The 27,782-nt window shown below is 41.3% G+C and overlaps 1 protein-coding gene across 1 annotated transcript in view; it reads left to right on the top strand.

Annotated features, from left to right (window-relative positions):
* glra1 (glycine receptor, alpha 1) overlaps positions 1–27,782 on the top strand; it is a 132,125-nt gene that overhangs the window by 100,231 nt on the left and 4,112 nt on the right. Inside the window, exons 6-7 of the mRNA XM_037675485.1 lie at positions 837–1,051; positions 6,979–7,125. Coding sequence (XP_037531413.1) covers positions 837–1,051; positions 6,979–7,125 — 362 coding nt within the window. The remainder of the gene's footprint in view (positions 1–836; positions 1,052–6,978; positions 7,126–27,782) is intronic.

Below are 27,782 nucleotides of genomic sequence, written 5' to 3'. Positions count from 1 at the left end.
ATAGAGATCCAGCCTCACAGTTCAAAGTCTGCCTTGCTGATGGTATACGGGTGCATTAGTGCGTTCAGCATAAACAGCGTACACATCTGGAAAGGCTCCATCAGTGCAGAAACGTGTGTACAGTTTTTAGGTCATCTCTTTCTATTCAGACGTGTTTTTCATTGATTTATGTTTTATTAAAATTTTACGCAACAACCGAACTTCTTCAGGATTTGACTTGTAGACCTTAACAGCTGCAAGGATGAGCAGCCAGCATTTATATTTGATTAAAAACTGCAACTGAGACAGAAATCAAATCAGTCATTGTATGGTGGTGCTTCTGAGGATCAGAGCACGTCAAGATACTAAGTCATTGTGGCACCAGTATGACATAAACTTATTGGGCATAAAGTAACGTATGAGTGTTTACTAAAAGGTGAAGGATTTAAAATAAATATTGAACAGTCTCCAGCGGTCCAGCCTGGTGGTTGTTAAAGCCAATGAGGGAACACGGTTTTATAAAAACAACTTCTACAGGTTGATAAAGACACCCGGAGCATGTTTCAACCTCCCAGTGGATCAAATTACCAGCAGGTGCAAAGCCACAGCTGGAGACAGCAGAGATGTCTGTATGTCCTGACGAAGACACTCCTGCAGCTCAGTGCGCTGCTGCCAGGAGACGTCGGCTAAACTCAGCCCTTAGAGTCGTTAAGTTTCAGGGAAAAACATACATTTTACTACAGATTCAAACTGATGAGAGGCTCCTCGTTTCTTTCTTTTTCTTTCTTTCCTGTTTGAAACGTGCTTCATAAAATGTTCCTCGTACACAAAATAACTCTGTCCCCCACCCTCTTCAGGTAAATTCACTTGTATTGAGGCTCGTTTCCACCTGGAGCGTCAGATGGGTTACTACCTGATCCAGATGTACATCCCCTCGCTGCTCATCGTCATCCTGTCCTGGGTCTCCTTCTGGATCAACATGGACGCCGCGCCGGCCCGGGTTGGTCTGGGCATCACCACGGTGCTGACCATGACCACGCAGAGCTCCGGTTCCAGAGCTTCGCTGCCCAAGGTGACGAACGACCGAACACGTTAAACCGAAGGGTCAAACCTTTATGAAAAGTAAAGTTCAAAAAAACTGGATAAACATCTCGTATCAAATGGTGAGGTTAATAGTTGCAGAAACACGAGGAAGAAAAGAGATGAAATCAGAACTCATTCTTTGATTTGATCCAATAAAAGCCCAACATTCTTGAAGGAATGCATATTTCCCACCACATTTCGTATCAGTTTTAGACTGAGTTCATCTTGGCTTTGTGCATGACATTAACCACGAGGATCTCACAAACTGTTTGCACTCAATAGAGTATGAGCTGGGGATGACTCTCAGCTACTACCACACCAAAATCCAGCACAATACAGTAATCCCTCGTTTATCGCTGGGGTTACGTTCCAGACCTGTGAAAGGTGAAAATCTGCAAAGTAGGGACGTTACATTTATTTTAGTATGTTTAAGTATATTTTAAGTCTTTCTAAACCGTTCCCACACTTGTAATGGTCTTAACAATGTTCTAAACTCTCTAAATGTTCTCTAAAGAGAGCAGTGATGCTACGGTTACTGAGCCAATCCCGAGGGCAGACTGGCCATCGGGAGCACCGGGACATTTCCCGGTGGCCTGGCCCGCTCAGTGATCACCAAGGGGCTGGACCAAAGGCTCAGTTCAGGTCATGCTTGATTATTTTAAATAAACAATCCATGCCGCTCACTCAGGTATCCACCTCACTCCCTGAGCAGTAGCGATATGGAAAAACAGACCCGGCCCCCTCCTTTCTCTTTCTGAGGCTGTCTGCTACAGCAGAGCAGAGACACACGTGTGCTCAGGGAGCTTCAGTGAGGTGGATACCTGAGTGAGCGGCATGGATTGTTTATTTTAAATAATCAAGCGTGACCTGAACACAGCCTTTAGTCCAGCCCCTTGGTGATCACCAAACGGGCCAGGCCACCGGGAAATGTCCCGGTGCTCCTGATGGCCAGTCTGTCACTCAGCACAATGCTCTGGTTAGTCGTCTTCCATCAATCAGCCAATCGTGTGTCATGTACAATCGTTGAAAACCCGCAATACAGTGAGTCAGCGAAAGTTGAACCGCAAAGTAGCGAGGGACTACTGTATCTGTAAAAATGACTCACTCATAGCCTTTTGGATTTTACAAGCTTGATTAGCTGTGCGTCTTGAATTGGCTCAATTTCAAACGTTAATTAGTTGTAGTTGTTCCTCTTTAAACTGTCGGTGAACCCACGTGCAGGTAGAGTCAGGAGACTCAGGAGTAAAAATATTAATTACTTTGTTTTAACAATAGCAAAACAAAATGCTGACTGTGCAAAAAAAAAAAAAAAAAGTTATGTTTGGAGAGGAGACAAGCAGAGCAGACACAGAACATGAAACCTACGAAGGATAATGCCCGGACACAGGAGGAATGAAAAGACTTTAAAGAGAAATGCTGACGAGACAGAATGAGAAACACCTGGAGTGATTAGATGTACAGACAGGTGAGACCGGAGCTGAACAACAAGGAAGTGGACACAGGGAGGTGCATGAAAACTAAGAAAAGGGAACATAAACCAGAAATCCCACATCATCATTACAATTTGAAAGTTTTTTTGAATTTCTCTCGTGGTTTATGTTATTTTGCTAACAGTCGAATGCACACAGACATGAGGAGAAACATTATCACCCACCTTTCTCCTGCTGATGTGGGTGACAGAGTGCAGGAAAAGACAAGAAGCAAATAGCTTTAACACACACACACACACGCAGTCTTTGTTGACGTTGGAGTCCTTGCACACTGAAATGTGAGCAAGTGATCCCTCTGCAGTTCAGCTGCCATTATAACGATCACACAGCACAGCTTAGTTAACGTGGGCACAACGAACATCCTTCACACACTCAAACACACACCTGTGTAAAACACACACACGTTTCCTGCTCCGTCATGTCAGGCGAGGGAAGGAAAAATGGAACCACTTCACAATAAGAGTCTTTAAAGTGATACTTTGAAAGTGTCGCATGTGAGTTAGTAAACACGTTATTAAGCATTAATAAAGCAGTTATAAGGCACTGTTCATACATCAAAACAGGCTCATTATTTGGCAAAATTAAGCGCTGTACATTTTCGTTAAGATCATTTATTGCTAGATACATTTTTTTTTTTTTTTTTTTTTACTAAACTTGTGAAAAAAGCCAAATTCCATCTACAAATGCTTGTAGTCCTAACGTGGTAACAAAGGTTTGGCGTTTAAAAAATAAATGTTGACAAATACAAGGTAAAAAATGGAGAATATATGATTGGATAATTGTTGGGTCTAGGCCTGTCGCGATAAACAATAAATCGATTAATCGCATGATAAATGAAAATTATCTACCTCATTTTCATTTATCAACTTTATCATTTCTTCATGTCTCTCTCTTTCTACTGAAGACACTGGATGACAAAAGGCTCAACTCTTGTGCTCCTCACAGACCCCTCCCTTTCTCTTTAAAATCCGTTTTAACCGTCCAAAATCATGTTTTTGGATTGTTAAAAGCAGCTAAGCTGAGAAGCTAAGCTAACAAGCCGAGCTTGGGAAAAAAACTCGCTCTTGTCGAAGCTCCAAAATTCACTGTTGAAACGTGTAAAATGTTGTTTTTCTCTGCAAAAAGAAGCTGAGAACTTGTTTACTGATTTTTTTTTGATAAACAGCTTTATGTGAAAAATGTTATGCTAAGGAGCTCAAACCACACCGAGCGTCCGCCATTTTGAGAGCCGAACATAGAAAGGAGAGACAGCCCATGTCACGTCAAAGGGCCACCCTTCCATTTTTCTTAAATAGACACGCTGCTCGCTCCCTCACTATCCATCCTTCAGTTCAAACAGTCTTATACTGCCATCCGGTGGTCAAAAAATGTACTACACTCCAAATTAACCATTATTTCTTCTTAAATTTGACAATAATTACTAATTATTGTCAAATTTCCAACAATATTATCGTTTATCGCAATAATTTCTGAGACAATTAATCGCCCAGCAAAATTTGTTATTGTGACAGGCCTAGTTGTGTCACTATTTGGCACGCAGCAATGTTTCATCTCTACTGGTTTAAAATGTATTTACAGCTCAATTATTAACGACTTTAACTTTTAATCAATCATTTATGAAATAATTCTTATGTCTAAAAAAATTTTAGCAATGAAGAAGAGCTTTGTTTTCATTTCTTTGTCAAGAAGGCGTGTAGCTGCTAAACTTTTTAAGACCACAAATCACTTTAATTAGAAAAAAACGGTAATATCTAATTAAAAAATATGGAATTTAAGGCCGCAGTTTTTAATTTCCTGTCTTTGACGGCGTTGTTCAGCTGCAGCAGGACGTTCTCAAAAAGCTGGACGGTTTCATTTAATTAGCGCTCAGTTTGTCCTCGACGGACAGTCCTCGACGGACAGCGTCCTTTTGTAGCTCCTGAATGGAAACACGTGGCTCGCAAAAAATTTTAACAATTAGGTCCCATCCGAAATGTCTGATTTGTTTGTGTTCAAATCCAGAATGTATTATCTGATGTCTGTGTATTTGTCCAAAAATTGTAAATGGGCTTTTTTTTTTTTTTACGTTTGCATTCAAGCTTTTATAAAATAATACAGATTAATAATAGAGAAGCTGAGCTGAGCGTGTGCTTCGAGGTTTTCTCTGTTTTAGATTTGATTCAAACGAGAGAATGAATCGTTTTGCTGTTAGTCTGTTTTCCTCTCAGGAATCAAACAGACTGAAGAGCAGAGGTGTCACACAGTCGACCAAAGACAAATGTTTTCACAGCCAAGATGCTCCGTCATCCCGGCGTTTGCAGAAAAGATCCAAAACCGTAGTTTAATTGGCTTTCAAACGGCTGCTTGTGGGTTTTCTCCGAGTGTGACGGAGGAAGGATCTCCTCTCAGGATGTAATCAGTGTGGAGATGGAGGCTTGTAACGACAAGATGGGTGAATAATGTTCCTTGGCAGCAAGATAACAATCAGACAATGATCCAGACGGACTTCGTTTAGCCTCTATTATCTGGACAGTTCTGACCCGGTCCATCTACAGCACTTCTTTTTATTCAGTCAGAGTTTCTTTATTGTCAGTCGCACCCCGTGTGGTGGAATGAGATTGTGTACTCAGGGTTCCAGTTGCATCCAACAATAAAATGTAAAAGAAAAACAAATCAACATCTAAGATATGAACTAAGAAAAACATCAATTAAAAATATGCCAAGCACTAATAGCATAAAAACAATAAATACAATATAATTTGATTAGTATTATTATTATTATTATTAGGGTGAAAACTGAAGTGAAAGCACAACTTGTGTTTTACAGAATATTTGTAGACACACAGTCTCCCTATATTGAACAGCTCAAGTTGGTTTTGGTAAATAAATAAAAAAAAAACAATTGTGAGAATGAGTAAAAGGTGCACAGGTAACTTGTAGAAGTCACATTAGCATCAGGTAAATTCTATGTTTGTAAAATCTCAGGATATAAATTCGGAGCAGAGTCTCCAAACAGCCGTGGGTGTTTCTGAACTGTCCGGGCCAAATGTTCTGACGAGCGCTGAGTTAGTCAAACACTTGGAGTTTCAAGAAAATGGATGTATTCAAACAAATCTTTAAAACTTAAGAATGTAACGATCTGGCCGTGGTTTGAACCCAAAATGCAGGGAGGACTCTAATAACTCAGGTTAAAAGTAAAAGTTATTTAATGAACATAAATAAAATTGCAGATGTGGCAGCAACAACTTATACGAACAATGAGAGTAAAACTACGGAAGACAAAACGAGGACGTGGAGCAGAACAGGAACACGGAGCTTCATGAGACGATGGAGACGCAGACTTTTATACACACACTAACGACAGACAAAAGACAAACAGCTGGGAGAGGCAACGGGTGGTGGCAGAAGCTAATTACATGAGGGAGCAATAGCTGGGACAGACCACACGATGGAGACACACGAGGAACAGAGTCAAACAAGGAGCAGGAAAGGAAATAAAGACGAGTAACACACACGGAAAACAGACAAAAGGACAGATTATGTCAAAGAATTAGGCAAACGGGACATTAGAGGCGGAGAAAGAAGTGAAAGGTAACTAATTGGAGGACCTGAGGAACTCCACAGCAGAGAATCAGTTTATGTTTTACAAAATACGCAAAGAAAAAAAAAAAACGTGCAGGCATTAAAGATAAAAGAAACGACTTTTACGTTTGCTTGCAGGCATTCAGGAAGCTTTCAACACATGCAAGAAGGTCCTCTGGGCAGATGAGACAGAAACTAATCCTTTACAGCATTAATGGAAACTCAAACACATTTTATCATGGTGAGGCACGGTGGTGGCTGCAGCATGCTGAGGGAACACTTTGAAACTGGTCAGAATTTGAACAAAAAAACTGCAAATTCTTGAACAAAACCTGCTTCTATCTTCTAAGAATTGAGACAAATTGAACCTTTCAGGTTTACCTCAGGTGTACGGCAGAAACAACGATGGCGTTATTAAAAAGAGAACAACTGGACCGGCCAGCATGAAGGAGCTGCTTAGTTTAAGAATAAGACAAAAAGAAAAGTGGACAGACACACACTTCTAAAAACATGCATTTGTTATTTTACATTTTGTTCCGTGTTTCATTTGAGACTAAGATTAGATCCTGGACTAAGCATCTGCAAGTTTTACTCACGAGTGTCTCAACTTTCTTTTTTCATCTTTAGGAAAACATAAAATCAGAGAATCTAAGACTAAATTTCTGACAGAACAATTTTTTTTGCCCTTTTCCTTTAAAAGCGGTTCATAAGTTTCACATTTCCTGCAGTTTTAGGATAAAACTGTGAAAACTTTATGGACGGGTTTGTTAGATTTATGTCAAGAAACGAGAAGCTAAACAAACGTCACATTTCAGACTCGAAGCACAACTCTGATCGGTTCTGTCCTCCCGTCTCTGCCTCGCAGGTGTCCTACGTTAAAGCCATCGACATCTGGATGGCCGTGTGTCTGCTCTTCGTCTTCTCGGCCCTGCTGGAGTACGCCGCCGTCAACTTCATCGCCCGCCAACACAAGGAGCTGCTGCGCTTCAGGCGGAGGCGACGACACATGAAGGTGAATGTTTAGTGCAGCTGCATGCTGACCGCCTGTGGTCAAGAGGTTTGGATCGTGATCCCAAGAATGAGATCCTGGATCCAAGCGGCTGAAATGAGCTTCCTCCGTAGGGTAAGGAGCTCCACCTCAGGGGGGGAGCTGATTTGGATGCCTCCCTTTGGGGGGTTTCCAGGCATGTCCCGCTGGGATAAAACCACTGGTCAGACCCAGAACTTGCTCGAGGGATTATAAATCCCCTCTGGAGGAGTTGGAGAGAGTCACTGGGGAGAGGCCAATCTGGGTCTCTCACCTGGACCTGTAGTCCCACAACCCCACCACACACCCCGGTCCTCTCCACCGGAGCCTCGGAGCCCCCTCAGGCCGTGCAGGGCGTCATCTCCCCGGCTCCGAGCTCCGCTGGTCACCACGGAGGATCATCTGAGCTGCTGACTCGCAGAAGGCCGTTGCCCAGACCCCGATACTGGCAGACAGGCGGACCGGGACGGGTCTGGGACGGACGGTGGGAACGATTTTTTAAATATTTTATGTATAAAAAAATATATATATTAGTTAAGATTAAAATAAATAAATAAACGGTGCCGGCATGAAGTCCTGTTTTCACGTTAATTACTTTATTAAATAATCTGTTAAAGTTAACTCAGCTGAAAAATCATAAAAAGACAAAATTATTGGATCTCTGGAATATTTCCCTCAAACATGTTTAAAGAAGAGACGCAGCCTTTAGTTCAACTTTATTCTAACTCACAGATGTACAAATCACAATACAAGAAGTTCATTAAACATATATATACATATGTTTAATTTGATCGTTTTAATAATCTGTATTCTTTTTAATTTACCAGAAACAGATAAATAAATTCTCATCCTGTACTGAAACCTGTTCCAGCGTGTCACCGCCACCAGCTGGTGAGGTGCGCGACGTCAATTTGAACGCCGCCCACTGGAACCGGTACTGAAAGCATAATGGAAGCACAACGTGTACCATACCGAGCCGAGTCAAACCGAGCTGCGCTAGTACAAAAAGGTACTATGGAAAAGGGGCTTTAGGGGCCGGCTGGGAAACTGTTAATGATCTAAAAACAATTACTTCCTGGTTCAGCTATTTTGAGCTGAAAATCAGTTTTACTTGTTGGAGGACGGCTGGATCACCGTGGTAACATAATTAACTGTCTGTGAAAAAGAAAAGCTGTTTTCATATTTTGCAGGATTTTCTGAGACAGCCATTAAACTTTAACGTTTAATAATATATTTAAGTCATCAGTACATTAAGTACATCAGAAATGGACCTGTTGATGTGCTCAGTGTGCGAGCAGCTTAGCGGTTCGAGTGATTCCCTGTTTTTATCTGGTTCACGTTCAGTTTCAGAGCACTTGAACGTGTCGCTGAGTTTACAGTAGTTATAGCAACAGACGCACAAAGTAAAAACACCTCAGCCTGTATTCATTTACAGTAACAATGTGTGTGATTCATGCAAGAGGTGCGTAACATTACTGGACGAGCGGCGATGAGCAGCTGTCCTCTCTTCAGTTTAGGTAACGTCTGCAGGCGTGTGCTGCTCTGACGGCAGCAGCTTCACACAGACCGCCGCTCCTCTTGTGTTCATGCAATCTTAACGTTTTTGCACCCGGCTACCTTCGTCTTAACTCCTTTTTCCCCTCGTGTGCACATCATTGATTGCACATGGAGAAGAATCACGTGCATTTGTAATCGTTTGCATTTTTAAACGCAGGCGTGTCTCATAAACTGTAAAAAACATGCTTGAAGTCGTGCATATGCACAGTTCTGGGCTATTTTCTGCCACGTTTCAGTAACAAAAATCCATGCTGGTGTTTGTACACGAGGCCAAGTCTGTGTTTTCAGGAGTAAATGTATAAGAATCCTCGGGGGGGTTGGTTGTTTTGTGTTTGAAACACAAGTCAGCTTAGTTTGTGTGCTGCTCGTTGATGCATCCTCCGGCCTTCTGAAAAATTCAGTCCTTGTTTGATTTCGGCTCCGGGCGGCGCTCATCGTTGTGCGGTAGAAACATGAGGTGTCCACGTTTTATAGACGGAGCGCTGATTGAAGGCCGAGCCGCTGAACGAACACAGAACCGGCCTCATAATGGATCCACGATCCAAAACGCGCACACGCAAAGACCAAAACCTTCTGGAAGCTCGTTGAAACGCAGCTGTGCTTTGAAGCTGCGACGACGGGCTCTCAGCTCGGAGTTACGGATTTTAATCCCAAAATAAAAGACTTCAGCGTGTTAAATGGACATATCAGATTATATTTGTGTTAAACGTGATTTAATAATTCAACACGTAAGGTTGTTTCTTTTAGTTAAATAAACTTTATTTTTCTTTTAAAGATTACGTTACAAAATTAAACACGAAGTAAAATCATAAAAACACAATAGGAAAAGAGAAAAATTTGACCGTTTAACAGTTTGTTAATTATTGTCAGTAATTCAAGTTAAATTCATTCTTTTTATGGTCATTTGAGAATTGAGCAGGGGTGCCACTAAGGGAGGTCAAGTGGGGGTCAATGGCCACCTCTAAAACAATTGGCAGCCCCCCATTGACCCCCATTGGTCAGACAGTTTTATCCTCTTTAGTCCTGAACTTTGCTTGGTGCCCATTTTTAATTTCCTCCAGCCTTTTAGGATTAGTAAAACCACGTGAGCCAAAAATAGTAATAATAATTTAAAGCAGTTAAGAGTTGAAATATAAATTTTATTTAAGATTTAAATCTTTATCATTTAAACTTTTTTCAGCCTAATTCAGTAAAAAATGTGCTCTCTCCACTTCTGGTAATTTAAGCTTCTTTCTGTCTTTTTAGCTACTTTTCAGCTGTTTTTTGCTTATTTCAGCTCCTTTTGGATAATTTACACTATTTTGTGGTAATTTCTGCTTCTTTCAGCCTAATTAACTTCTTCATGCTAATTTCAACGTGTGTTTTTTTTCAGCTAGTTTTAGCTTTTTCTGCTCTTTCAGCTACTATTTAGCTCTTTTGATGCTATTTTTAGCTTTTTCAGGTAATTCCACATTTTTTAGCTTATTTCAGCTCTTTCCACTTCCTTCTGGTAGCTTAAGCTTCTTTCTGCCTTTTCAGCTACATTTCAGAATGCATTTTTTAGCTTATTTCAGCTGTTTTTCAGCAAGTTCTTCTGCATTAAGCATTCACGCTATTTTTGCAGGAAATGCAATTTCTCTAGTTTTGTTTATGTTGAGTTTTTTTTTTCTAATCTCTTAGTTTGTTTCAACTTTAAAGCATTTATTAAATCAGTTCTCTGTGCGTCAGGGTGTGGGGGGGTTGGTCCCAGGCGGCTGTACTGAATAAGGAATAAAGCTGTCAGGTCTGCAGGGAACATCGATGCGTCGGCTGATTGTGAAGCGGCAGCCCGTGTGGGTGCAGGGCAGAAAAACACAAACGCCCACGAGAAATGCAATGATGTGCCGGTAGGAGTGAAGAAAACACGCATGTGGATTCTTTGGCGCTGTCGTGTAACGGGGCGTCGAAGAGTTTGGTGTTTGTGACTCAGCCGCCTGATTAAATCTGACGTGTTGTGTCACGTGTCGAGCATGGCAGACCTGTGCAAACACGATCACGCTTTAACGAGGACACCGTGTCCTCGTAAAAACAGAAAAGTGACTGTGAAGTGAGGACGCCATCATACCTCAGGATAGAGCAAATGATTTAGTGATGAACATCACAGATGTTTTACTAATTTACAGTCTCGCGAGGAGTTGACTAAAACAGTGGAATTGATTTTTCGATCCGTGAGCCATTTGTTTGCAGATTGTTGTGTTTTAATTTCAGTCCCAGCTCCACCTTGAAGTCTGTCGCTCCTGCAGCGCATCTCACCACTGTCCTGCTTTAGCTTTAGCTAGAAGATTTAGGCCCCGCCCACATGTCCGTCCTCGTCTTTTGTTCACTGTCACTGCACGATCCGTACCGTCAGCTCATTTGCGCATGCGCTAAAATAAATACTTTTGAATATGCTGGAGAACACGTATATTACATACACTTTGATATTAATAAAATGTATTTATGAAACATGTCATGTTTATTAATATTAAGTAAAATATCTCTTTCTATACATTGATTAATTTTCCTAGACAGTGTTATAATTCCATTTATGAATCAGAACCGTCTTCATTTACTTTAAAAATTATAATTAAGTAGAAAAATGTGTATTGGTTGATTGATTGGACTGTAATGTATTTACGCTGTCAATGCGCCCTCTGGTGGACCCGTTCCTGACAACACCTTTATTTTAATAATGGTCATCTTTTATGAGATTTACTGTAGCAACCGATCCTCCTGCCATACTTTGCTATCCACGTCTCCTGCAAAAGTTTTATTTTCCAGGAAAAATTGCAGGTGACGAAAGTCAAAAGACTGATAATCCATCCGTTTTGTCATCTGCAGCGTTTAAAGGCCTCCCGGAAGTATTTCTTTTAGTGCACGCGCAAATGAGCTGACGGTGCGGCTCGTGCAGTGACGTTCACACTTTGCTCTGTGTCTCCCATCCTGTCTTTGGTGTATTTTGTGCAGCATTACTAGAGATGCACCGATCCACTTTTTCCACTCCCGATACCGATACCTTGTGTTTGTTCTCTGCCAATACCGATCCGATACCAAACTAATACAGAAAGTGCTAAATTTCGTTCAACAAACTCAGCGTGCTCTTTAGGGTGAAATCTCTGGAGATGCTTGATTAAGTTGTTAGTGTTATAGCTGGAAGTTTTAGTGACACCCCTTGGAACCGTCGCTGCGCACGAATTGCACGTAGCTGTCGAATGTGTTGGCTGATGTAGTGTAAAATAGTTCCAGGTGGCTGATCCTTTCGCTCGCTCCGTTTTGAAAACAATCTGTGCAGCGAGTTCGCTAGTGCATGATGTCACTCAGAGCACAAATCATAGAATCAGAGTGAATAGATCTTCCCAGTCATGGATCGGTCACATTGTCACCCATACCCGATTCAGAATTTTTTTTTATATCGGTGCATCTCTGAGCGTTACAGCGCCGTACACAGGCCTGGCATAGTTACTGCAGCGTTTGTGTTGTTTCCTGTGTTTCCGTGTGGATGAAAACATTTTTAGAAACAACGCTATACGTTGTCCTTACAAGCGCCAGCAGATTTACAGTTAATTTGTATAAAAATATTAACATGTTGCATTTTGACTTGGATTCAAATGTTGTTTTTCCGTCTGTGTTTTAGTATTTTATTGATTTCACACCCATTTGTTAAACTATTTGCCTCCGGCGTGTTTCACTGCAGCAGATGACCCGTTAAACCAATTTGGGTGAATTTAACCTCCGCTAAAAGGCTCTAAAGCTCGCTCAGGGAGGTGGGGAGTTGGCAACGGTGGAAAAATAAAAAAATCTATTAATCCCTAATCTCGCTGTTGTTATCCTTAATCCCCTGAGCTCTGACAGCAGGTGATGTGGTAGATCAGCAGTCCGGCCGCTGTTGCATTTTTGACTCGCTCTGCTTTGAAACCTCGCTCTGTTTCTGCTACTGTGTCCCGTCCCGGCAGCACCAGGAGAAAGGAGGCCTCAGGCTCATGAGCCATATCTGGCACCTCCTTATTGTTTTCAGTGCCACACATTTTAATTCTGCTGGTTTGATGAGAGCAGGAAGTGACGTGAGGCCGGTGTTTTGTTATGTAACGTTGTTTCACTGTTCAGCTCAGGTTAACGTCCACAGCTGACAACATTTTTGTTTTCGAGGAATTCATCACGGCCTTCAAAGAAATTAGATTTAGTTTTTTGTTTGCTTGCGAGTCGTGCTTGTTTTCGATTGAGTGGTCATGTTTATCAAAATTAATTTATGTCAGTCCGTTTAAAATCATCTGCAAATCAGAAAGTACAACTTTATTTTCACCCAGGAGCCTTCCTGGTTATAAAGTAAATGGCACTCCAGAAAAATCAAGTTGTGAAACCAAATCAAAAAGTTTTTTTTAACCATTTTTAATCACAACATGCAGACAAAAGATGCTGATATCCTTAAATCAGCGTAAGAGTTTTACAAATGTGAATTGTTCTAGGTAAAAATCCACTTTGACGTTGGTTCCAGTTTGATTTACTGTTTAACTCTCGACTCACGTGAGAATTTCTCCCTGATTTCCCTGATTTCTCCCTGATATATATATATATATATATATATACTAAAAAGGATTTTAAAACTTTTTGAATGATTTGCCCCTGGTCCTATTATTGAATCGTATGAAGATGTGATTTTATTTTTTTTGCAACAGTTTGTTGTTGAATATCTGCTTAACTTTGTTAGTTTCAAACTCACAACTCACTGGTTGTTTTACAAGAGGTAAATGATGGGATTAGTCCCATATCAAATTCTTCTTTAGGGCTATTTAAAATGGTATGTCTCTGTTTAATATTTGAAACTGTTCTCCTTTCCCACATAAATGCACGTAGGTTGTAGGATGGGAATATTTCATTTTCAGTGTGCGACGTGTAGCTTGTAGCACAGACTGAAGCAACGTTTGTGCAGCTTTCACCGCTTACTGCTGCAAAACGATTCCAGGTGCAAACAGGAAGGAGCTTTTCCACCTTTTAGTCTAAATTATGCAGAACTAAGAAAGGAGTCTGAGTGTTTGCATTAGAAGCAGGATCCTGAGAGGTTTGTATAATTTGGGAGAAATGGAGGAAAATTATGCACTTTTTAAAAATTCCACTCCTCTGGTCTTTTTACTCCTTTTCAACCACATTTATTTTCAAAGAGCGGATTTAATATTAAACTCGTGATCACCTTTAATAAGATCTCCCCCGTTAGTCTGACCGCTGTGCCATGAAATAAATGTGATGGTGAAAAGTCCCACAGTGAGGAAGAGGAAGACGGACAGTCGTTTGGCGTCGCACGTTCTTAATTAACCTCTCAGGCCAGTCCCTCTAATGTGAGTCTAATGTGATCCACTGTCCTCCATTATGGCTGTGGGAGGACTATCAGTCAGGTTTCAGCTCACTGCAGAGGAAACTGTCACTGCAGCCCTTCAGCTTGTAGGACTCAGCCGAATCCCACACTGACAAATCTGCCCATCTGTCCATCCATTCGTAGGAAACGGTTCCTGTTTTGTTAAAGCAAAATAAAACAAGGAAAAAACTAGATCAAATATTTAAGGCTGACAGCTGCTTTAGTTTTCTCATGAGTGACAGAGTATGAAGAGAAAGACCAAAGTCTTCCTCCAAGCTAGGCTGATAGCTAGCCAAAAGTTTCCAGTTTTTGTTTTTATTGTTTTTCAGGCTTTATAAAACAACTTAATCTCAAAAACAACAGAGAGCTGAGAAAAAAAAAACAATTAACTTGCTGATATTTAACCTCTTGTCAGTGTTTGGAAGGTTTCAAACCCAAGACTGTAGACAAAAAAAGCTCAAAGTAAAATATGTTTCATTTTAAAACAAAGCAAAAAGGCCTGTAGTTGGAACCATAAGCTTATAGGGTGCAGAGACGCACAAGGGAGGCCGGAGAACGTGGCACGGAACCTAATAATGCTGAAAACGGAGAGAACGACTAAACAGAATGGGACTGATGAGGAGAAGTGGCTGAAGCTGTGGCAGGTGGACAGGATGCAGGTGTAAGCAGTGCTCAGTTTGTAAACCAAACGACGCCGGAACTCAAATAGCACCTGGGGGGTGGGGTCGTGTCTGGGAGCCCTCCCCTAGAGAATTTTGAACAAGGTAGATGCCATTTCCTTCATTCTGGTGTATTTTAACAGGTTGTTAAATATCTACGTTTACCTACATTTGTAAACACTTGAGTCAGAGAGCAACAAGAAGTAGCCTGACCAACAGCCTCCCCTGTGTGAGAAGAGCATGCTCCACTTATTTCAAGCATCCTCGCTCCTGCTCCAGCACTATCTCCATTGCCTTCATGTGCTTCAATTCTCGGTTGTTTAGTTGTACGAGAAGACTTTTTGTTTTATGAAAGTAAATTAGACTGTCTTTTCAACATTCTGATAGCTTTTATTTTGACAAATTGGCGCCATTGGTTTGGTACGTAACGTGATTACCCACGAAACATTTCTCTCGTATTTTTAATAAATATCAACATTTTATTAATGACCCACTTGAACTGTAAAACTGATGTGCAATTTAGTTGTGCTGTTCAATTATAATGTTGTGTTTTTAAATAAATTGCCCGTGACTGTACTCGTGGGGGCGGAGAGTTTTTAAGGGTAGAAGCAGAAATGCTTACTTGAAGGAGCAGCTCTAATGTGATATTAAGAAGCTCGTAAGTGGCTGTTGTTTTTGAAATGAGTGTTTATGTAATTATTTTCAGATTACATGTCCAATGTAGGTTTTATTTATTCATGGCAGTCAAATTTGTTCATAACTTTATTACTTTATTTATTATTAACGTTTACAGGAACATTCACATACATAGAAAAGCCTGTTAGTAAAGTTTCTATCTAAGGAAGCCGGCAGACTCATTGAATCTTCACTTCGTCGCAGTCAAGGAAGCAGAAAACTGAGATCAAGTGTGTGATGGCACACAGAAACACGAGGACTGGAAAAATGAAAACACAAGTAATTCAAACAAACAATCAACACAACTTTTACACAATATCGTTTGTTTAGTTTGTTGTTTTCTCAGCTGAGCAGCATAGATCGCTGTGTTTCATGGCGCTGATGTCGATAAGATACATCCCTTTAAAGATGTCGGAACTACCCCTTTAATCAGTTTAAAACTTCCCCTTCAGTTGCTTTGTTGAAACATAAAAACACTAGTTTGTTTCATAAATAAATACATAAAAACATCCCAGACTGCCCCAAAAATGTCAGTTTTATTCACGACATATCTAATTTAAAACAAGCGAGGTTGACTAAAGTGCTTTCCAGTCAAACTAGACATCAGATCAACAAAATAAAATATTTAAAAGAACAAAAACGAAAAGACAAAATATATAAAAGGACAACAAAAATAGATGTTCTGTTAAAATGGAAAGCCAAAGTGAAAACATGGGTCTGCGTATATTTAAAGGTTAAGCTGTTGCGTAGCTTCGGAGCAGCAAGAATCTTGATCACCTTAGATTTTTGTCTGGATCCTGACAAACCTCAGAGAAACTGGCTGACCGCGGCGCTTGAAGAGGTTTGAAAGATCAGTTAGAGATAACAGAGCCAGATATTTAATAGTAAAACTTTAAAACACTGACAGGAAGTCAATGAAGCAAAATCGAGACAAAGGTTACGAGTTTTGGTTCTTTGTAGCTGTTTAAAGCCGAGCTGCTGAGCTCTGGACAGTTTGGAGATGCAGAGATGATTTGTCTGTACCAGACGTCCAGACAGGAAGTGACAAAAGCTCGACTAGCCTTTTCCAAATCTCCTGCGCTCGTCTGGTTGCCCAACTTAATCGAGCGGTGAAATCTCACAGCGAGGTTTCTCACAGCAAAAAGAGAAAAGACCGTGTCACGTCTACTGTTTATTACAAATTGGTCGGGGGCTTGAACAGTCCAAAATACCAACCTACTCGCAAAATTCAAAAGTAAACAAATAAATGAAAGTAGCATTAAAGGAATGCGTATCACTCGCAGCCTTTCACGCCCGAGCTTTAAACTAAAATCAGAAAAATGACAATTTTGCATGATCGGTTTGACTCGGCTCATACCGCTTCAGATTTTAACTCAATTTCCATAAAACTGTCTGAATTATAGCCATTTCTGTGTTGACTAATAATGGCAGTTAGGTATGGCAGCCATCTTGAATCTGGTAGTTGTTTTACCCAATGGCTACTTTCCGAGTTTCATTAGAGGCCAGTTGATGGTTCATAGTATACAAGTAAACTAACAAACAAATAAAAATCATTGTTTTTGTTGTTTTATCTTTGTTTGCTTTTATCCTCATTCTCTATTTGACCATGAAATTGAGTCGTTCCATTATTGCTGATTGCAGCTGGAGCTAATAAACACCCATCACTACAGCAGAGTCATTTGAATTGGAGATGAATGTTAATGTAGCGTTTCCCTCTGCAGGGAGAAGCCAGAGGTTAGTGGGTATTTAGAGAATCGGTTCATTCTGAACAAAGCTTGAACTTCAGAAGTGACCGTGTGGGGACTCAACCCTCACAGACAGAAGTACTGATCCAGTTCACCACTGGTGAGGTACCTCCAGTGGAAACAGATGATCAGATACTGCTGCTGTTTTCAGGTCAGATCATCAAATTATTATTTTTTAGAGACTTTAAGAAAGACAAGTTTCTGCGTTTGCAGGAAAAACAGAAATTCTTTCAGATATTGGCTGAAGCAGTTTGTTCTTTGGTGATGAATTGGCTAAAAAGATTGGGGGAGTGGTGGCGCAGAGGTTAGAGAAGGTGGGCCTGTGATCGGAAGGTCGCAGGTTCGACTCCCCGGACAGACAACATTAGAATGTGGGTGTAAAAGGTGAAGCACCCACATCTGTCTCCACCCTCATTTGCCCTTGAGCAAGGCTCTTAACCCCCACCATCTGCTCCACACATAGGGCTGTGGTAGCTCGGTAGGACATACGGTGTAAAAACAATTCTTCGTGCGAGTTCGTTCGCTGTGGCGACCCCTGAAGAAGGGAGCAGCCGAAAGAAGAAAAATGGACTAAAAAGAGTGGACTCAAAGACGACTACCCTGAACACAAACGTCTCACGGTGACGCATGTTCACATTAGCGAAGTTAGCAGAATCTACTTGAGACTATCGCTGGATAATTCAGAGACTATTCCAGCACATTTCTGAAACTATCAGAGAAGCTTCATGAGACTATCCCAGCATGTTTCTTAAAGTATCACAGGACATTATTCGTCTTGACACAGCTTCCAAATTCACGGTTGAAACCCGTGCCTTCGTGTAAAAAGTTGTTTTTCTCTCCAAAACTCGTGAGAACTCGTTTACTGTTTTTTTTTTATTAAAAGCTTTGTGTGAAAAATGCTAAGCTAAAGAGCTCAAACCACACTGAGCGTCCGCCATTTTGAGAACCAAAAAACAGGAAGGAGAGACAGCCCGTGTCACGTCAAGGGGCCACCCTTCCATTTTTCTTAAAGAGACACGCTGCTCGCTCCCTCACCATCCATCCTTCAGTTCAAACAGTCTTATACTGCCATCTAGTGGTCAAAAATGTACTACACTCAAAAAATAACCAACATTTCTTCTTAAACTTGACAATAATTACTAATTATTGTCACATATTATCTTTTATCGCAATAATTTTTGAGACAGTTAATCACCCAGAAAATTTGTTATCGTGACAGGCCCAACTTTAACTTGTCAACTCTGAGGCCTTTTGCAAGACGTTACAGAGACGATCATAGAAAGTTCTTTGCCAGGAGCACAGTTTTGCTGTGCAAGTGTTTCAAAGTCTGACTTTGTGAGACATTTGTGCGATGTTCGTGCAACACGCTCACGCTTCTTTAAAGCTCAAACTCGGTGAGGCTGCACCTGAACTTTGTCCTATTTTCCCCACAGGTTTTCATCACCAAACTTTCTCCAACATTTTCACCCAAAGGAACTTCTGGCTTTCTGCTTGTTTGTATTCCATGAGAATTAAAGCCATCGTGAGCGCACGGCTCCAGTCGTTTTTCTGTAACTGTTCAGTGATTGTAGGATTCGTTAGATCAGAGCGATATTCGTCCAGAGAGAATTGTTTACGGCTGTGACGGCAGCGACGCTTCCTCTATGATCTGAGTGAACAATGTTCCTGAGGGTTTTATGGCTTTAATGCAACTGTTTTACTTCCTGAGAGATGCACTTTGCAGCACTGGGTGCTCCGGGGGAAAGCAGAAGGACAGACATCTTAGTATATGATTTCTAGAAGTTGGAGCTGAGTTACATTGGAGGGGGCTGTCAGGACAGATGAAACGTGTCTGATTCTGACGGTTTGCTTGAGTTTGGCAGATATGTAATTCAGAGTTCATGCTTCAGTGCTGCTGTCCCTCCGCTGACATAAATCCACTGCTGCACTTCACTTCGTATTTTAGCGTCGAACGCCGAGCCTGTCGCTGAAACGCAGGTAGCTGCAGCAGGAAAGGTAATCCGCATTGTGCTGATTTCTGTGCTTTCTGCCCCCCAGTGCTTTATTGATTTCTTAGTGACATCGATAGTCCAGAGAGAGAAAAGGACCGGAGGCAGTCGGACCGAGTCTGTCTGCTTCAGAGGCTCGTCTAATTAGAGAGACAGAGACAGGAGGGCATCAACCTGCGGATGCTGCAGCCCTGAGAGAGCAGAGACACATCCCCCCCTGCTGGGGCAGCAACGCAACTGAGATCAGATCAACGACGCTGCTCCTCCCTGACAGATCGGCCCGCCTGGCAGCTCCTCTCGCCTTCAAGCTCTCCAGACAGGAAAAAGGAGATCTTTAGAAATCAAAGAAACGTTACTGGCTCCCAAATCCATTCCAGTCACAGCCGTCTTTAGCACAGATGCAGTTTTATTATTCAGTTCAGGACACAGAATGCAAACGAGCATTTTTAGGACGTATTGTTGAGGATTGATTCATTCTTTAGCACAATCATTCATGTCAGACGAGTCATTAGAAGCTAGCCTGCAGCCCAAAGGCCACGCATCATCTTGGGTTACTGTGAAAACATAAAAGAATATACGTAAAAGCGTATTTCATTTATCCTGGAGGCAACGAGCTGCTGAAGCTCGACGAGTCCTCTCTTTGACTTTCTCCTCTCCGACACGAGGAGATGGAGAATAAAACGAGAACAACCTTGAGATGCTTCCTCCCCTGCAGCCGGCTCTGTTTTCGGCTCACTCAGCCCTCTGGGAGAACGGCTGTCCATTTACAGAAGTGGTCAGTGGGTGGTAACCCACCCCCACCACCCTCACCCCTGAAACCACAGACACCCTCCACATGTTTGACAATGACACTGTCTCGTTAGCAAATCTCCCTTCCTGATTGATCCCCCTATAATCAGCTCGTTAGCTGTGATTAGGTCATTTTAGGCAGGAGAGGCTCTACACGCCGGTTGGCTTGAACTGCTTTGATCTCAGGATGTTCAGCAGCTTTCAGAACAAAGGCAGATAAGAGAGCGCAGAGATTAAGAGGCCTGTAGAGCAGCAGGCGTGATCTGGATCTCTGCGGGCCGAAGCCAACCTTCAGACTGACAGGTCGGCAGGCAAGTGGCGTGCACCACTTCCAACGAGTCCGAATGAAACAAAGAGATGTTTAATCCCTGCAGAGAGCTTTGATACTGTCAGGCGCCTCTCCACTGCACACCCCGTCTTTAATAAAACTCAACAAAGCAAGATTACCACTCAGATTTTAGAGTTAATGTTCGTATTTACTAGTAGCATTCAGTAAAGTCTCAAAATCCCCTGAGATTAGAAACAAACATAAGAGTTGTTTTATCTTGCTGTGTTTTTAAACAGTTAAAGCATTGGAGTGTTGGACTGGAGGTGGTCCAGGCTACTCAGGCATGCAGGATGAAGTTACGAAATTATGATTAAAATACATTTTATCATCCAAAACGTCTTTTTTTTAAACATATTTTGAGTTGATATTCATCATAACAGGGAATATTGTTTCCATGTGCAGGTGAAATTAACATCTTAATCCACTAGTTCATGACCAGTAAGAATAAAACAAACGCACTCAGATAATCCACTGATTTGTGACTGTTTGTGGTAAACGGCACTAAAGTCTCCATGAAAGGTTTAGATCTGGTCAACAAATGCCCAAATAAAACATTTATTAAAATAAATCACAGAGATTTGCTGCTTTAAGGTAAAGTTCATAAATTAAAAAATTCAGTTTAGTTCAGTTTCCCTCTGGGATTAATAAAGTATTTTTGAATTTGAATAAAAGACATGATTTCACCCATTTGGTCACATAGTTGTAAGATTTTCGGCATGGCCAAAGTGAAACAGGAAGTGACATCAAAGGGGAACTCCCTAGTCTTTGTTTATAAAAACAATGTTTTTTGGACTTGAGCTTAATCTCTGTCTGATAGTGACTCAAAATAATCTGAAGAAACATCAGATTCTTCTCTACAGTCTGTACGGTCAGCCGTTGTGTCGATGCTCTGTTTACATGCTAGCCTTCCCCTTTGACATCACTTCCTGTTACTGCGCATGAGAATATCTCAACAACTGTCCATCTCAGCAGAGCGATTTTTTAATTTATTTATTTTGCAATACGTTAATAACGTCATCTTTCCAGAAATGCATTTATATTTATTACAAAAATATGATGTCACAGCCACTTTAAGGTCGTCCACAAAATAATGTGCACGATCAAGATGCAGTTTTGTGAGTCAGGAACATGAAGATAGGTTGCGATTTTCAAATAATGGTTTAAAAATGTGGTTTTACGTCCCGCTATACACAAACAAAGAATAAAAAAAACTGCAGCTGACAGAGTTTAAGAGCATCTTCGTTCAGTGGAGAATATAAATCGAGACATGCTTCAATATCACTCCTTGGTTTGTAAATTGTTGTTTCCAGAACTCAAGATGGCTGTTTTGTTGGCAAACGTGAACATTAATGAGCTATTCTGTAAAAAAAACTGTGTTTTATTCTGTTAACATGTTTTATTATTTTGTCTCTTTGATCAGGAGGAGTAAACTTAATAAATGAAATATTAATAAGTGGTGAAAATATAGCGGTCGAGATGGAAGTTTTGTATATGATGGTATACATTTTTTCAGTTTTTTTATGTGTTTAAAATACCACAGTCTGCCACTAGAAGGTATCCAAAGATGTAACTGCATCGGCTTCACCATAAACAGAAAATAACTCTTCTTAATTACTAAAAAATTATATTTTTAATACAGTTTGTGGATTGTTTAATTGTTTTAATTGTATTTTTATTCTTTTTTTGGTGAAAATTTGAGAAAAGTCCACGTTTAAATTACGCCCATTTAAGATGAAAGGATACATTTTACTTTCAGTCGATCTTCAATAAAGCAAATGTTGAACTTCTGGTTGAATCTGGAAGCAGCGCGACTCCCCTGATCATTATTGAGCGTGGACTTTGTTGTCTCCTGATCATTATTTACACCTGACGAAGAATTTACGTGAAGATAAACAAAGCAGCAGATTCTGTGGAGAATCGTTCCGGGTTCAGCAGCTGGATGAAAGCGAGACGTTGACACAGTCCGGTGTTAAAAAAAATGGCAGAGCTGAAGATGAATTTCCAAATTTTATACAGAAATGGTCCGAAAAGTTTTCAGCTCAAATCCTGAGCTGCAACACGAGCGTTTGTAATCATGTTAAGCCCTGAAGTGTCGCAGGACATCGTCAGATTTCACAGCGTCAGTGACCTTTGTCCAACTAATTCAATTTGTCTCGACACTAAACAGTATGAGCTTTAATAACTGAGGCTAATTAGCTTCATCCGTTTTAAGTTCCAGTGGATTCTGCAGAGTCATGAATACATATATATGCACATATATGTCAAAAATGGGAATAAATCCCGTGTGTGTTCGTAAGGGGAAAAAAAATTATAAATCGCTGCACAGTTTTTAATAAAACTCTCAAAAAAGCAGTAATTTGATGGGTTCAGAACACCCATCTGTTTTCTGTAACTGCTTTGTGTTTCCGAGTCACGGGGAGCTGGTGTCGATCTCCAGCCGTCGTCGAGAGGTACCGAACCACCGTGCAGTCGATCTGATCCAAGATGGCTGCCAAACCCAGCGCACCTTCACAAAAACAAAAATGGCTGCAGCTCGGTCAGTTTTAGAGATTCAAAGCTAAACGCAGGTGCAGGAGTAGCTGAGAGTCACAACCTAGTGTAAACTGAAAATTAGTTTTCAAAAATATTTTAAATACTATTATATAATTGTTATATTTTATCATATTAGGTTTCTTTATAGCAGCTAAATATATTTGTCTTTACAGTTGTTTGGGGTACATTAATTCATAGATAAATACATATTTGTCTCATGTACAGTTGGTTAATTTATCATTACATTTTAAATTTCCAAGATAAATTTGTGTCCAGATTGAGACTGTCACGAGTTTGTTTGCGTCATGGAACAGCCAAAGTGAATTTAGCTTAGGTTTAGCTTAGCAGCCATGTTGTTGACCTACACAAACTTCAGCGGGCGTCACGTGGGTCAATCACGACTCAAGCTTCCGCCTGGTTTGAGTCAGCTGAGCGCTTCATTTACCACAATTTCCAGACAACTGAGCACATTTGAACATAAGCCACGCCCACAAATAAAAAATCCTACCGCACTTTGTGTATAAAGTGAAGGTTTCTTTATTGTCGTTCACATCTCATGTGGTGGAACGAAATTGTGTACACAGGGTCTGCTGTATAAGGTATAAGTATAACATGAGATATTTATGGAAAGTTTTTTTTTTAACTTTTAATTAAATAAGTACCGGTAACATATAGGGCTGTTACGATAAACAATAAATAAAGTTCTAGAATTGCGCCGCTCCAGGTGGCTGCATGTTGGAGCAGCTCTGTTACTTTCATTCTGAGATTTTACTTTTGGAAACATTAATTCCTCTTTTTCTGGATGTAAATCACATTTTTTGGATGATTGTTTCCTCTGGTATCGGATGCTGTGCAGCTGGAAGGATTTTTACTGAAACTTTTTTAGTTTTGGACATTTGTTATGATGCGTAACCATGGCAACAAGGCAGTTTTCTACAACCAGGAGCAGCTGATTAACATCTCAAAAGCTCAAATAATATCTCAACTACAGCCCAAAATCTCAAGTGAGTTGAAAAGGATGCTCTGTGGATGCATTCTCATCTACCTGCCAGCTGTGCTCGAGTGCCTGACCACTGAGATCCTGGAACTAGCAGGAAACATGGCTCATGACAGCTGAAGGACAGGATCGTCCCTCTGCACCTACAGTTGGATGTCCGCAGCGACGAGGAGCTCGGCAGACTGCTGAGGGGAGTGGCCATCGCTCTGGGAGGAGTTCTGCTCGGCATTTGGGCGGTCCTACAGCCCGGGGGAACAGAGAGGCTAGCTGAGTCTGAGTGGATGGATCGGACGGTATCTGCAGCCAGTTTCTTAGGATCCACTGTGGGATGGACCTTTACAAGAGATCCTTCCTGTCTACAGCCATCAGTATCTATAACATCTCTTAATGAAATGAGGATAACAAGTTACAGCAACAAATAATTTCCCTCTGGGATTAATAAAGTATTTTTGAATTTAATTGAATTGAAATCAATTAATCACATGATAAATCCATCCATCCATTTTCTTCCGCTTATCCGGGGTCGGGTCGCAGAGCAGCATAAGTAGGGAGGCCCAGACTTCCCTCTCCCCAGCCTCTTGGTCCAGCTCCTCCGGGGGAATTCCAAGGCGTTCCCAGACCAGCCGAGAAACATAGTCCCTCCAGCGTGTCCTGGGTCTTCCTCTGGGTCTCCTCCTGGTGGGACGTGTCCGGAACACCTCACCAGGGAGGCGTCCAGGAGGCATCCTAACCAGATGCCCGAGCCACCTCAACTGGCTCCTCTCGACGTGGAGAAGCAACGGCTCTACTCTGAAAATTATCAACCTCATTTTCATTTATCAGCTTTATCGTTTCTTCGTGTCCCTCTTTCTACTGAAGACACTGGAAGACAAAAGACTCAACCCCGGTGCTCTTCACTGACCCCTCCCTTTATCTTTTCTCTTTAAAATCCGTTTTAACAATCCAGAATCGCGCTTTTGGATCCACACTGGTTTGTCGTCGTATTTATTATCCGCATCATTTTTATGTCTATATTTTTGATTTACTTCATTTTGTATTTTGCTTCGTGTGTTGTCTGTTGTTCTGTCTGTACAGCACTTTGGTTGGCCTTGTAGCTGTTCTAAGTGCTCTAAATAAAATGTTATGGTAAATATTGGTTCAGATGGACCCTAAATTCATTTTTGTGGTCCGTTGTAGCCAGAACCATCAAAGAGTCGTGGAAATTTTTCTATTTGAGCCAAAATGTCAGCACTTTTAGTTTTAGTTTGACCTGCAAACAAAAGAGAACGTTTTTTAAACCGTCGTTAAACATTCCTGTCAGCGACGCAGGATCCGTTCACCGCTGACAGATCGGTCCTGACGCCTCCTAAAGAGCCTCAATGGGCCCTAATGGAGCCAGGAGGCGGCGGGGAGGCGAGAGGGGCGTTGAAGGACAGTTTGAGATGAATCTGCCCGAAAATACATCAGCAAAGGCAAATTTAGAATATTTTTACTTTTTCACCGCTTGCCTGGAAACCATGTGTCCAGAAGGGGAGGTGGAGGTGGGGGAGGGGGGCTCCTTCATCAGGAGAGACTGATGCTGGTGTTAGTTGGAGCTGGCGTGTCTTCTGAGTGGGGTTTGATGCAAATACAGGGCTGCAGAGGAGACGGTGACATCGTTCGCCTTCTGCTTCCTGCTAATCTGTCGGATTAATCACACGAGCAGCAGCGAAATGATTCAATCCTGATGGATGACTGAGGTTCTCCTGCTCTCTGCTTTTTCATTTCCTGTCCCACCTCAGATACTTTAGCTTCTTTGTCGTCTCCCTTTGCCTTTGGTTAATCTGAGAGTCTTTCGTTGTATCTTCTTCACTTCCACGTCTTTTATTTATTTTATTTTTTCTTACCCTAAAAGTTTTAAAACAAAGCAGCGTGACTTGCATTCTGTAAAAGATGTTTGGTTTCTCTTCCACGGAGTCTTATCACTTTCAAAGTGGAAAGTGTGGATTTCCAGGAAAGCTCCGACTGAGCAGCTAAACCCACATGCAGATTAATTGGACTCCCCTCCTTCCTGAGGGTCATTAGTCTTTAACTAGTTTGAACCTTTTTTCAATTCTATAAAGTTTAATTTCTAAAACCTTCACCTATTTTCAAACTTTCTCTGTGAAATAATAACAGTCTAAAATGTGGTGAGAATTTGAGATTAGTTTGATCAAATTAGCGGTTGGATTACGATACATGCAGATTAATGTGTTTTGAAGAAACCTTCCATGTACTGCCAACCAGAGCATTTGATTTGTTCACATTAAATGCAGGAAGTTTAGTTTTCTGGGCTGCAACAAGCTCCTGGATCTGAAAGGTAAGGAAGGTCTTTGGATCAGGAGGAGTTGGAGAGTGCTGCAGGGAAAAGGAAGTTTTGAGGTTTCTTCCTGAATCCGTTGCAGCCGACTACAAAGATGGACGGATGTACATTAATTTAGCATTTTTGTGTCTCATTTTATTGTTTGGTCCTAATATGTACTCCCAGGTGTCTGCAGACTGAGAGGTGCAGCGGTCAAAGACCCACCTGCACCTAGAACAGTAAAAAACAAATACAACGTGTATTCATATAGAAGTACAGTGTGTATTATATAGAAGTACAACGTGTATTCATATAGAAGTACAACATGTATTCATATAGAAGTACAACATGTGTTCATATAGAAGTACGTGTATTCATATAGAAGTACAATGTGTATTCATATAGAAGTACAGTGTGTATTATATAGAAGTACAATGTGTATTCATATAGAAGTACAACGTGTATTCAAATAGAAGTACAACGTGTATTCATATAGAAGTACAACGTGTGTTCATATAGAAGTACAATGTGTATTCATATAGAAGTACAATGTGTACAAAAACTACAGTACTGTTTGAACTGAGCTCCAGATGATTAATGGAGAAAGTATGTGAAAAATGTACGGAGGAAAAGAGAGCTGCATTAAATTAATGTCATGTCCACAACAGTTTCATCTATCCCTCCATCCATCGGTCCATCCTTTCATCTCTTTGTCCGTCCATCCTTCCATCCATCCATTCATCCATGCATCCTTCCATACATACGTCCATCTGTCCATCCATCCTTACATCTGTCCATCCATTCTTACATCTGTCCATCCATCTGTCAATCAGTTCATTCATCCATCCATCCGTTCATCCATTCATCCGGTTGGTTCAGATGGAACAAAGGATTTTTTTCAGACCATGACTCACCTGAGCCTTTCCAAAGACTACCCCCCCCCCCCCCCCAGCAGCTTCTGCAGGCTTTCTCCTGCCCTCCTTATTGTTCTCCCTTGCCTCTTCCTACTCCTCCTCCTCCTCCGTCTTCCTCGGGCTCCTCTCATTGCGCCTCCTGCTCACGTCCCTCCACCCTCCACATTAATCACATGGCAGGGAGAATAAAGCCGAGCATCTGTAATAGTTTAGCAGCGTCACTGAAGGACGGGCAGAGGTCGGCGAGCATCGTAGGCACCCTGGGTACTCTGTGTGCGTATTAACGGTAATAAATGGCTTGGTGTGGACGTAAGGACAGAACGGGGACACGGTACTAAAAATGGATCACTACCTTAGGGTTTAGCACACATGCATGTAGTCGCTCGTATCTATAGGTTCACTAATGAAAACTCCTTCTGTTTCAAACAATGAGGCAAAATAATTCCCGTCTGAATCTGATTAAAAACCTTTATCTTTTGGAAATTGACCGCTTTTTTTTTTTTCTGCTTCTGGATGTTGGAGGCTGGGTTTACTGGAGTATTGGAGGCTGGGTTTACTGGAGTATTGGAGGCTGGGTTTACTGGAGTATTGGAGGCTGGGTTTACTGGAGTATTAGAGGCTGGGTTTACTGGCGTATTAGAGGCTGGGTTTACTGGAGTATTAGAGGCTGGGTTTACTGGAGTATTGGAGGCTGGGTTTACTGGAGTATTGGAGGCTGGGTTAACTGGAGTATTGGAGGCTGGGTTTACTGGAGTATTGGAGGCTGGGTTTACTGGAGTATTGGAGGCTGGGTTAACTGGAGTATTGGAGGCTGG

This window comes from Nematolebias whitei, chromosome 4 (genome assembly GCF_014905685.2).
Source record: "Nematolebias whitei isolate Nwh7 chromosome 4, NemWhi1, whole genome shotgun sequence".
Classification (NCBI taxonomy): domain Eukaryota; kingdom Metazoa; phylum Chordata; class Actinopteri; order Cyprinodontiformes; family Rivulidae; genus Nematolebias; species Nematolebias whitei.
Note: the sequence above shows the minus strand (reverse complement) of the source record. Positions and strands in the feature narration are given on the sequence as shown.